This window comes from Hipposideros armiger, unplaced genomic scaffold, assembly GCF_001890085.2.
Source record: "Hipposideros armiger isolate ML-2016 unplaced genomic scaffold, ASM189008v1 scaffold_202, whole genome shotgun sequence".
Lineage (NCBI taxonomy): Eukaryota > Metazoa > Chordata > Mammalia > Chiroptera > Hipposideridae > Hipposideros > Hipposideros armiger.
Window position 1 is genome coordinate 1,336,315 of NW_017731552.1, and position 12,931 is coordinate 1,349,245.

Sequence of the window (12,931 nt, forward strand, 5' to 3'; positions counted from 1 at the left end):
TGCCGTTTTAAAGTGTTCAAATTCTAAAACATTCCACCACCCCAAAAAGAAGCTCTGTCCCCATCAGCAGTCACTTCCAAACCCCTCCCCCAGCAACCACTAATCTATATCCTGTCTCTGTGGATGTGCCTGTTCTGGACATTTCACATAAGTGGAATCACACACTGTGTGGCCTTGTGTGTCTGGCTTCTCTCACTGAGCACCGTGTGTTCAAGGTCCATCTACGTTGTGGCGAGTCTCAGCGCCTCCCTCCTTTTCATGGCTGAGTAATATTCCAGTGTGTGGGTGGACTACATTTTGTTTATCCATTTGTTGATAGCCATTGGAGTTGCTTCCACTTTTTGGCCACTTGAATTGTGTTTCTGTGAACATGTGTGTACAAGTTTTTCTGTAGACATATGTTTTCATTTCTTTGGGGTAGATGCTTAGGAGCAAAATTGCTGATAACTGCATTTGTTTGAAGAACTGCCAAAAAAAAACCTTTTTTCACAGTGCTGCCCGATTGTCCATTCCCACCAGCCGGCTGTGAGGATTCCAGTTTATCTACATCCTCACCAGCACTTGCTGTCTGTCTGTTTGATGAGAGCCGTCCTAGTGAGGGTGGGGTGGTATTATCATCATTATGATTTTGACTTGCATTTCCCTAGTGGCCAATGATGTTGACCAGGTTTTCAGTTGCTTATTGGCCATTTGCATATCTTCTTTTGATAAATGTTAGATATTCCTTTAGATATAATTCACATACCATAAAATTCACCTTTTAAAGTGTACACTTTGCTGGGGTTTAGTGTATTCACAGGGATTTGCAACCATTCTAGCTTGATGACGTTTTACATTTTTATGGACCCAGACTGAACAGAACATAGAACATTCCAGACCCAGCCCCCTCAACCTCCTCAGATGGTCGCTTTTATCACCATCTATTAATTTTACTTTTAAACTGGCGGGTTGAGGTAGACGATAGTGCCTGCGGATTCCATTTCAGGGTAGTACTGGAACACCAGTTACTTTGTAATAAGGAGGTGGCAGGGACAGGGAGCCTCAGGAAGGCAGGGACGGGATCTCTCCTGGTTATTGCTGTATTTCCAGCGCCTGGTACATAGTTGGTGCTCCATAAATGCTCACTGAGCAACTGAATGAATGTTCTGGCAGAGCCCCTGAAGCTTTAGCAGGCTTTTCTGGCTTGTAACGATAGTGGGGTGTTCTGGCATTTGGTGGGCAGGGGCCAGGGACACTGGACGTCTGGCCCCTGAGCCCCTGGGAAGGCCCTGCCCAGAAGGGCTGGTGTGACGCAGTCCTTGGCTCGCCTGCCCTCGGACCTGGGTGAATGCAGCAAGCAGGAAGGAAGGCTGGGGTTTATTTTGGGCCGTGGCCTGATCCCCTGGGAGAGCAGTCATCCCTCTGGCTACTTGAATGGGGATGTTTCTGGCAGAACAATGGGCCAGGGAGGAGGAGAGGACACAGCTGGGCTGGCTCAGGTGTGGCAGGTCTGGGAGCCTGCCAGACGGGCTAGGAGTGTGGAGGCTGGGAAGGGAGGTTGCAGCTGCCTCCACCCCCGCCCCTTTTCCTTCTGGGCTTGGGGAGGGGGAGGGCGCTGCTAGGGGCCCAGGCCCTTCCTAAAGCCTGTACACAGGCTCTGCTCCCCTCCGGAACCAATTCACCCAACCTCAGGACTTGCAGATGGGAAAGTCAAGGCCCAGAGACGGGCAGAGCCCTGCCCTGGCTCACACAGTGACAGAGCTGGGCAGAAGGACCTGGGCTCTAGAGCCCTTCGGCTTCAGAGACCTGGGCCTCATCCCTGGACTGACAGAAAGGCCTTTCCTCCCTGTACCTCAGTTTGTCCATCTGTAAACTGAGGAGACTGGACCCAGGGTCTTGGGAGTCCCCTCTTGTTTCCAGCGTTTGTAGATATCTTCTCCCTGATGCATTTAAAAAAACACTTCTGGGGTCCCTGTTGTGCAGCAGGCCCTGGGCTGGCCACCAGAGACGTGGTGTGAACAAGGGAGGCGCAGCCCCGGCACATGCCACTGGCCGAGGGAGTCAGTCATGGAAACCAAGGGGCTCAGGGCCATGATGGACACCCAGGGCACAGTGGGAGCCATAGGGCACCTGGCCCAGCCTGGGACATTCGGGAAGGCTTCCAGGGGTGGGTGACAGTGACACTGAGACTTGAAGGATAAAGAGGAGTTTACAGGACGAGTTGGGAGAAGGGGTTCAGGTAGAGGGAATGGAATAGAATGTTGTAGAGAAACTGGTGGGAGGGCACCCAGGAGGCATAGGCACTGCGCCAGGTGGCCAGCCCGATGCTGCTGCTGCTCACAGAGGAGGGTCTGCACACCCAGGTGCTGGATGGCTTACAGCTCGGATGGTGGGGTCCCAGACAGTGGCATCCAGCCCCTTGCCCAGGGCATAGTCACAATGACCCCAAGGGGGGCATTGGGGTTGGCCACAAGCTTCTGCCCCAGGACAAAGTTAGCTCTGATCTTCCCTATTTTCTACATGGAGAAACTGAGGCACAGGGCAGTTATGTTGCTTGACTGAGTGATCAGAGCTGGGAGCAGGCCCTGAATATTGGTGCTGGTTTTGTTATGGGGGACAGCTCCTGACCCTCCAAGACTCAGGATGACTTGCAGGCATCAGTGGAAGGGGTTAGATATGCAGAGGTGTTGGGAGAAGGCAGTCACTGTGTTGCTGTGTGGCCTTAGGGAAGTGGTTCAGCCTCTCTGAGCCTTTGTGTTTTCTTTTGCAAAATGGGCCACCCACCCACTACCTGGTGGAAATGACAAAACGAGCACATGCTGCCAGCTCACAGTCTGCTGTGCAGTGCTGAGTCAACGGCACCTCTGCTCTGGCCTTCGCCTGTGTAGCCCTGAGGTCCGGTGACTGGTGTAGGGGGCAGGGAAGGCTGGTCCAGTAATCCCCATGCCTGTCCTGACCTCTAAGTACAAGCGAGAGGGCAGCCGGGGGTTGAGACTTTTTTCAGGGCCTGAGCTTGCACAAAGACACGCTTTGTGGGGGCCCCTGGGTGTGAGTGGGTGCCCACGTGGCATTCCTGGTTTGGGCGACTTGAAGCTGGAGTGGGATGGATTCTGACCATGGCCTAGGACAGTGGGTAAGGGCTGGGGAAGATCCTCATTCATTTGGCAGATGTTTTTGAGAGTCTCCAAGGACACAGCGGTAAGGAGTCAGGCCCACTGCCTCCACTGTGGCCTGGGATGAGGCAGACCAGTGGGGAAGCAAAGCCAGGGGAGTAGAGTAGAGATGGGGGACTCCTGGGGCACTGTGTGGCCCAGCTGTCAGTTTAGTTGTTCAGGAATGGCTTCCTGGAGGAGGTGGTGTCTAGACTGAACTGAGGGGTGAATCTGTGAGGGGAAGGGGCAGGGTCTTCGGGGACATATAGAATACCAGAGAAGAGGTAGGGGCATGGGGGCCAAGGCTTTGGAGGCTGTATAAGAGGCCACCAGTAAAGGGGCAGGGACTAAGAGGCCATGGCTTTGCGGGATGTATAGGAGTTCAACAGGGAAAAGCATGGGAAGACAGTAGGAGCAAATGGCTTGTGGCCCCGGGGGCTGTGGGGACTGAAGCTGGGTGTCTTTACCCCTGGCAGGGCTGATGGACACCTTCAGCACCAAGAGCCTGGCCCTGCAGGCCCAGAAGAAGCTCCTGAGCAAGGTGGCATCCAAGGCGACGGTGGCTGTTTTTGTCGATGACACGAGCAGTGAGGTGCTGGACGAGCTGTACCGCGCCACCAAGGAGTTCACTCGCAGCCGCAAGGAAGCTCAGAAAGTGGTCAAGAACCTGGTCAAGGTGGCCGTGAAGCTGGCCATCCTGCTCCGTGGTGGCCAGCTGGGTGGGGAGGAGCTGGCGCTCCTGCAGCGCTTCCGCCAGAGGGCGCGCCGCCTGGCCATGACGGCAGTCAGCTTCTACCAGGTGGACTTCACCTTTGACCGGCGCGTGCTGGTCGCCGCCCTGATCGAGTGTCGGGACCTGCTGCACCAAGCCGTGGGCCCGCACTTGACCGCCAAGTCCCATGGCCGCATCAACCACGTGTTTGGCCACTTTGCCGATTGTGACTTCCTGGCCGCGCTCTACAGCCCCGCGGAGCCTTACCGCTCCCACCTGCGCCGGATCTGCGAGGGGCTCACCAGGATGCTGGACGAGGACAGCATATGAGCCCTCTGTGTTTTTCCTGCTGGGGGTTGGGGATTTGTGGGGTTTGGGTTTTTTAATGACCTCTTTTTTCCCAGTCTGATCTGGGCCAACTCTACGGACAGATGACCCTTTCAGAGGATGCCAGACCGTTTAAAGCAGCAGTTTTAAAGACCCATATCGCCTGTCCTGCCCAGTCTCACTAGGAGAGGACTTCAGCGTGGAGACCAGCATAGCCTGCCAGGCCAGCAGCCTCCCCACACACTTCGAGGCTGCTCCCTGCTCAGTCCACCTGTCCTGAATCTCAATAGCTGTGGGGGACCAGTCTGCACCCCTCAACCTGATGTCATCTGAAAACTGGCACTGCCCACTAGTGATGCAACCTGGGCTTTTTCATTCCTTCAGTTAGGGGTCATGCTGGACTGGAAGGGAATGTTAGTGGGTGAGCTGTGTCCCCCCGCACCAGATTCCTTTGTTGAAGTCAACCCCTAGGACATCCAAGTGTGACCCAAATTTGGAAACAGGGTTGTTGCTGATGTAATTAAGATGAGATCACAGTGGAGCATGGTGGGCCCCTAATCCAGTATGATTGGGGTCCTTATGAAAGGGGGAAATTTGAACACAGAGGAAAAGGCCATGTGAAGATGGAGGAAGAAACTGGAAGGGTGTGTCTATAAGCAGAGGGATGCCAAGGATTGCCAGCAGCCCCCAGAAACTGGGGGAGTGGCTTAGAGAGGCTGAGAGAACAGCCCTCACAGGGAACCAGCCTGGCCGACATTTTAATCTCAGACTTCTGGCCTCCATAACAGAGCAAACAAGTCTCTTGCTTCAGCCGCCCACCCAGTCTGGACACTTTGTTCCAGCCGCCCTGGCAAAAGAGCTCAGGGGCCACAGAGAGGGCTGAGATGGGTGCTGGCGTGGGGGGAGGACACCTTGATTTGGTTGGAATTGCAGCCCTCATGCCCGCATGGGATGGGAGGAAGTACACCCCCCAAGCAGGAGGAGAGGGTAAAGCCATCTGAGATGCAGGCACATTTTAAAATGACCATTTCATGTTTGGAAAACATGTCAACAAACGTTTTTGTGAAGCAAAGCTCAACAAATCTTGGCTTTGGGGACACCCAGAAGATACAGTGATTCTCACCTCAGGACGTGGATAGACACGTGGGGTGGGGGAGTGTATTTGTGCTTTTTGTCAGAAGGGGGCATGGGTTGCAAAAACACAGCTGCAGGTCTGACCATGTCAGGGTCAAAAAGGTTATTCTGGGCACCCTTGTAGGCGGGGGAACAGTGTCCTGTGACTGTTTTTGCAAAACTAGGTCAGGTCTGTTCTGGGCAAAGGTTGCAAACGGGGCCTGCAGGCCTTATTAGGTGAGAAGATGGGTTTGCATGGCCCCATCCAGTGTTTGAGACAGCTGGAATCAGTAACCAACATTTAAAATTGGGGAAATTGTGCATACCAATCTGAATTTGGAGTTTCTCTCAAAAACTCGCCTAAGCCTGCACTGTCCACTGGTTAAGGTTGCCCCTCTTTGCTTTGCCACAGTCCCCACCACTCCTTTATGCCTCTCCCTGGCCTGTTGGACTGGTTGATAAGATTATGACCCCAGATTCAGGTCAGCCTTTCTGTGGTTTCGTTTCTGCTTCCCGGAAGAAGCCAAAACCTTTCAACTGAGAGCCCTACCTCCTACTCCATCCTTCTATGGGCAACTTCCCCTCTTATCTCTTCCAGCCAAGAGACAGATCTTCAAATTCAAGAGCAAACATGCATTTTGAGTGCCCAGAGAAGCCCCAGATGAAATCCTTTGTCCTAGGCTCTGCTGATTGAATTTATCAATGTGCATAATGCTTTGTACTTGTTTTCTGCTGGGCTGTCTAGCCTCTCTTGACTCCTCATGAACTTGAGATTTAATTTTGAAAAACCAAAGAGCACTGCAGAACGATTTAAATAAAAGCACACGTCTTCCATTGGCATGATGTGGAACTGGCAATTTAATTGGTTGGTGCCATCTGAGTTTTTTGCCCTCCCAGGGTTTTTGCCTTAAACTTTTTTTTTGTTTGTTTTTGTTTTTGTCAATTATAGCTGACAGTCAATGTTGTGTTAGTTTCAGGTGTACAGTGTAGTGGTTCAAAATGTATATGATTTATGAAGTGATCCTCCTGATACCCACCTGGCACTATACATAATTACCATGTTATTCACTATATTCTCTGCGCTGCACTTTACATTTTTGTGATTATTTTGTAACAGCCGATTTGTACTTATTCATTCACCTTTTTCACACAGACACACCCCAATCTGGCAACCATCAGTTTGTTCTCTGTATCTATGAGTTTCTCTTGTTTATGTTCGTTTATTTTTTTTAGATTACACATGTACGAGTATGTGAGCTCATATGGTATTTGTCTTTCTCTGTCTGACTTATTTCACTTAGCGTAATACCCTATAGGTCCATCCATGTTGTCGCAAATGGCAAGATTTCATTCTTTTTTATGGCTAATATTCTATTGTATGTATGTACCACATCTTCTTTATTCATCTATCAGTGGACACTCAGGTTGCTTCCATATCTTGGCTATTGTAAATAATGCTTCAATGAACAAAGGGGTGCATGTATCTTTTCCAATTAGTGTTTTGGATTTCTTTGGCTAAATACCAGAGGTGGAATTGCTGGGTTCATAAGGTAGGTAGTTCTATTTTTAATTTTTTGAGGAACCTCCATACTGTTTTCCCTAGTGGCTGCACTAATTTGTGATCCCACCAACAGTGCATGAGGGTTCCCTTTTCTCCACATCCTCACCAACACTTGTTGTTGATGGCCCTTCTGACAGGTGTGAGATGATACCTGATTGTGGTTTTAATTTGCATTTCTCTGATGATTTGTGATGGTGACCATTTTTTCATGTCTGTGGACCATCTGTATGTCCTCTTTGGAGAAATGTCTATTCAGGTCTAACCATTTTTTAATCAGATTTTTTTGTTATTAAGTTCTATGAGTTCTAGTTTCATACCACTGTGATTGGTGAAGATGATTAAATAGCTCAATATGATTTCAATCTTAAATTTACTGAAGCTTGTTTTGTGGTCTAACGTGTTCTATCCTGGAAAATGTTCCTTTTGCACTTGAAAAGAATGTATACTCTGCTGCTTTTGCGGGAAATGTCCTCAAAATATCAAGTATATCTGGTCTAATGTATCATTTAAGGCTGCTGTTTCCTGTCTCAAGGATCTATCCATTAGTGTCAATGGGGTGTTAAACGTCCCCTACAATGACTGTATTACTGTTAGTTTCACCTTTTATGTCTGTCAGTATTTGCTTTATATATTTAGGTGTTTCAATGTTGGGTGTGTAGATGTTTACAAGAGTTATGTCCTCTTGTTGGACTGATTCCTTTATCATTATGAAATGTCCTTGTCTCTTGTGACAGCCCTTCTTTACAGTCTATTTTGTCTGGTATAAGTATTGCTACCCAAGCTTTTTGTTTCCATTTGCATGAAATACCTTTTTTCATCCCTTTACTTTCAGCCTGTGTCTTTGAATCTAAAAGTGAGTCTCTTGTAGGCAGCATATGTAAGGGTCTTGTTTTCTTATTTATTCAGCCACTCTGTGTCTTTTGATTGGAGCATTTAATCCAATTTTATTTAAAGTGATTATTGATAGGTATGTAGTTATTGCCATTGTTTTCCGATTGTTTTTATAGTTGTTCCTTTCTTATTCTCTTGCTCTCTTCTCTTGTATATTGATGACTTTCTATAGTGTGGTTTGAATTCCTTTATGTCTTGTAGATTATTGGTTTGTGGTTACCATGTGCTTTATATACACCAAGCTATATTTATAGCAGTCTATTTTAAGTTGATGGTTGCTTAAGTTTGAACACATTCTAAAATCACTACCATTTTAAAAAAGATTTTATTGGGGGAATTGGGGGAGTGAACAGCATTGGAGAATTGGGGAAGGGGAACAGACAAGCTGCAGTTTTTTTTGTTATTCAGTCTAGTTGTGGGGGACATTGCTTCACTGGCCCATGTTGGTATTATCATTATGCTCTTCCTAGGTGAGGGAGTCGCTCACCAGCCATTGCACGGCCACTCATGGTGGCTCACAGCAGCCACGAAAGCTCATGCCAGTTGTCGGCCAGCCCCACTGCAGCCTACGCTGTCGCTGACGACTCATGGCAACTCAGCTCCAGGTTGAGCTGTTGTTCACCATCTTAGCTGCAGAGGGCGCAGTGTTACTGGCCCTCACGTGGGTTCTGAACTGCGGCCCTACTGCTCAGAGCTGGCATCCCAACCCAACTCCTAACCAACGTGCCACTCTGCCAGCCCTAAAATCACTACCATTTTTAATCACCCCTCTCCATGTTTATATGTTTGTCTTTTTGTGTGTGTATGCTTATGTGGGACCTTTAATTTGTTGTAATTATACCTAATCTTCATATTTTTGTCTTTTAATCTTTGTACTAGCTTTAGAATTGGTTGATCCACTGATTTTACTGGATGCCTTTGTCAGTGAGATTTTTTTTCTTTCCTATATTTTCTTACTCATATTTTCGATCTTTTCTACTTAAACAAGACCCTCTAACATTTCTAATACTGGTTTGGTGATATTGAATTCCTTTAGCTTTTTCTTGTCTGGGAAGCTCTTTATCTGTCCTTCGATTCTAAATAATAGCCTTGCTGGGTAGAGTACTCTTGGTTGTAAGTCCTTACTTTTTCATCACTTTGAATATTTCCTGCCACTCCCTTCTTGCCTGAAAAGTTTGTTGAGAAATCAGCTGACAGTCTTATGGGGGCTCCCTTGTAGGTAACTAACTGCTTTTCTCTTGCTGCTTTTAAGATCCTCTTTGTCTTGGGCCAGCCGAGTGGCGCGTTGGCTAAGAGCTGGCTTGGGATGCCAGTTCTGAGTAGTAGGGCCCCGGTTAGGATCCCACATGAGGGCCAGTGACGCTGCACCCTCTACAGCTAAGGTGGTGAACAACAACTCGACCTGGAGCTGGGCTACCGTTGAGTCGCCGGCGATGGCAAAGGCTGCAGCCCCTGCTGCAGTGGGCTGCCATAAGCTACCGTGTGTGGCCGGCAGCCATCATGAGTGGCTGGCAGCCAGCGTGAGTTGCCAAGAGCCACCGTGAGCGGCCGTCCAGAGGCCAGCGACCTATCTGCTGCATGAGAAGAGAGCAATGTAATACCAACATGGGCCAGTGAAGCAACGTCCTCCACAACTAGACTGAAGAACAAAAGGGCAGCAACTTGTCTGTTTCCCTTCCCCGATTCCCCAATGCTGTTCCCCTCCCCCAATAAAAAAAATCCTCTTTGTCTTTAGCCTTTGGCATTTTACTTATGATGTGTCTTGGTGTGGGTTATGAGGTGCCTCTATGGGTTCATCTTGTTTGGGACTCTCTGCGCTTCCTAGACTTTTCTATTTCTCCAGGTTAAGAAAGTTTTCCATCATTACTTTTTCAAATAGGTTTTCAATCTGTTGCTCCCCCTCTTCTTCTGAGACCCCTCTGATGTGAATGTTTTTATGCTTGATGTTGTCACAGAGGTCCCTTAAACTAGCCTCAATTTTTAAAATTCTTTTTTCTTTTTTTGTTCCGATTAGGGATTTCCCGCTACCTTACCTTGCCTTCCAGATTGCTCATTCAATCCTCTGCTTCATCTAATCTGGTCTCGATTTCCTCTAGTGTATTCTTCAGTTGCGATTGTTTCTTGTTTTCAATCCCCTTTTTAACGTTTTTTATCTCTCTGTTGTTCTGAGTTCATCTATTCTCCCACTAAGTTCATTGAGCATCCTTATAACCAGTGTTTTGAACTCTGATAAATTGCTTGTCTCCATTTCTCTTATTTTTCAAGAGGTTTGTCCTGTTCTTTCATTTTGGACGTTTGTCTCCTCTTTATGGCTGCTTCCCTGTGTTTGTTTCAATGTATGAAGTAGATCTGCTGTCTCCCATTCTTGACAGACTGGCCTTACATAGAAGGTGTCCTGTAGGCAGACTGGCACAGTCTCCTTGGTCACCTGAGCTGTATGCCCCAGGAGTGTCCCCTGTGTGGGTTGTGTGCCCTCCTGTTGTAGTTGGGCCTCTACTGCTGCTGGCAAGTCAGTGGGTGGGGTTGACCCTCAGGCTAACTGGCTGTGAGAGCTGGCCACCCGTACAGCGGATGAGCTGTTGTGCGGAGGGATGACCCCTTCGAGTGAAAGTCACTTTAGTGGGGCTCTGGTACAGGCCAAGGTCAGTTGCCACTTACGCCAGTCTTAGAGACACTGTGGTTCATTGCTGCTTGTGCTGGGCTTAGAGGCACTTGGGAGAGGCTATGCTGTGAACCGATGCTGGCTGCCACTTGTGCTGGGCTTGGGACTTTTTTTTTTATAATTTTTAAAATTTTTTATTTTTATTGGGGAAGTGAGGAAGGAGAACATCCAAGTTGTTGTCCTTCAATCTTAGTTGTGGAGGGTGCAGCTAGCTCAGCTCCCAAGTCGTTGCCATCCGGCCGCCTGTTGGCAGCTTGCAGCTGCTCAGCTCAAGGTGCTATGTTCAATCTTAGTTGTGGGTGGGCATAGTCCACCATCCCATGCAGGAGTCAAATTGGCAACCTTGTTGTTAGAAGCACGTGCTCTCACCAGCTGAGCCATCCTGCCACCTGTTGGCAGGTCAGCAGCTCAGCTCGCTGGCCCATGTAGGAATCGAACCGGCGACCTGTTGCTCAGAGCTTGTGCTCTTAACCAACTGATCCACTCGGCTGGCCCAGGGCTTGGGACTCTTTGGTGGGCACTACAATGCGAGCTGATGCCAGCCTCCATTTGTGTCAAGTTCGTGGCTGCTTAGTTGAAGCTACGTTCCAAGCCAAGACTGGTCACCGCTTATGCCAGGCTTGGGGCCACCTGATAGGAGTTAAAATTCAAGTTGACACCAGTCACTGCCCGTGCTGGGCTTGGGGCCACTTGGTAAGAGCTATAATGCACCGAGGCCGACCACTGCTTATTTGGGGTTTGTGGACCTTTGAGAGAGTCTGTAGTGTGAGCCAAGGGCAGCCGCCACTCGTGTAAGGTTTGTGGGTTAAGGTGGAAGTCCGTAGCATGAAGCAAGTTAGGCTGCTTATGTGGAGAAGCTGTTGGAAGCAGATCGGGCTGGACGAGTGAGTTTGGTGGGGTGGGGTCTCAGAGCATCACCAGGACGGGGCAAGGCTGTTGGCCAGGTTAAAGGACAGCTCAGATTTGGCGCCTGCCTGGGCCTGCCAACTGGGTGGGGGGCTCAACAAAGGAGCAGTGGCTTCTACCAGCACTTCTGTCCCTGGAGAGTTGCCCCAATCCCTGCCCCTCCAGCCCTCGCCCTGAAGTTAGTCAATTAGTTTCTCCACACATGTCCCTGGTGCTTTCTGAACTGCTGCCCCTGCTCAGCGGCTCAGTGAATGAGTTTGTGAGCAAGTGAGTGTGCGTGTGGGCCCTTTAACAGCAGTGCCTCGGCCTCTGGCAGCCCTTTCTCGCTCCTGGACGCAATCCCCACTCGTTTTCACAGCCAGATGTTCTGGGGATTCCTCTTCCTGGCACGGGAGCCTGGTGTGGGGCTGGGACCCCTCATTCCTCAGGGGGGACCTCCACAGCCGAGATATCCCTCCCAATTCTTTTTTTTTTTTTTTAAGATTTTATTGGGGAATTGGGGGAGGGGAAGAGTGTTGGAGAATCGGGGAAGGGGAACAGACAAGTTGCTGTCCTTTTGGTTCTTGGAGGACATCGCTTCACTGGCCCATGTTGGTATTATGATCATTTTGCTCTTCCCGGCTGAGGCAGTCGGTTGCTGCCCATTGGACGGCTGCTCATGGCGGTTCACAGCAGCTCTCATCGGCTGCCAGCTACTCACGATGACTGCCGGCCACTCACGGCAGCCGAGCTCCAGGTCGAGCTGTTTTTCACCATCTTAGCTGTAGAGGGCAGTGTCACTGAGCCATGTGGGATCTTAACTGGCGGCTCTGCAGCTCAGAGCTCACACTCCCAACTTTTTTTTTTTTTTAAATTGGGGAATTGGGGGAGGGGAACAGACAAGTTGCTGTCCTTTTGTTCTTCAGTCTAGTTGTGGAGGACATCGCTTCACAGCCCATGTTGGTATTATCATTGCGCTCTTCCCGGGTGAGGCAGTCAGTCACTCATTGGCCACTGGACGGCCGCTCACGCCAGCTACCGGCCGCTCACGCTGGCTGCCAGCCACTCATAGTAGTTCATGGCAGTCCCACTGCAGCTGGGGCTGCAGCCTATACCGTTGCCGGCGACTCACGGCAGTCCAGCTCCATGTTGAGCTATTGTTCACCATCTTAGCTGTAGAGGCTGCGTCACTGGCCCTCATGTGGGACCCGAACTGGGGCCCTGCCGCTCAGAGCTGGCATCCCAAACCAACTCTTAACCATCATGTCTCTCGGCTGGCCCCCAAGCCAACTCTTAACCAACCGAGCCACTTGGCCGGCCCCTCCCTACCAATTCTTCACCACCACACATGGGTGTGGGACCTGCCTGTTCCACATCTCTGCCCCTCGTACCAGTCTCAACATGGCTTCCTCCTTATATACTGTTATAGGACTTCTGTTCAGCTAGTCTTCCGGTGGTTCTCAACGGTGGTGGTTGTGTAATTTAGCTGTAATTTTTTTTTTTTAAGATTTTATTTTTATTGGGAAATTGGGGGGATGGGAACAGTGCTGGGGAATTGAGGAAAGGGGAACAGACAAGTTGCTGTCGTTTTGTTCTTCAGTCTAGTTGTGGAGGACGTTGCTTCACTGGCCCAAGTTGGCACCATCATT

The 12,931-nt window shown here is 49.6% G+C and overlaps 1 protein-coding gene across 2 annotated transcripts in view; it reads left to right on the forward strand.

The window, feature by feature from the left end:
• Positions 1–6,145, forward strand: part of TNFAIP8L1 (TNF alpha induced protein 8 like 1) — an 11,364-nt gene extending 5,219 nt beyond the window's left edge. For both annotated transcript variants that reach the window (XM_019653356.1, XM_019653355.1), the window contains exon 2: positions 3,608–6,145. In XM_019653356.1, coding sequence (XP_019508901.1) covers positions 3,613–4,173 — 561 coding nt within the window. In that variant the 5' untranslated portion in view covers positions 3,608–3,612 and the 3' untranslated portion in view covers positions 4,174–6,145. The remainder of the gene's footprint in view (positions 1–3,607) is intronic.
• Positions 6,146–12,931: the final 6,786 nt, after the last annotated feature.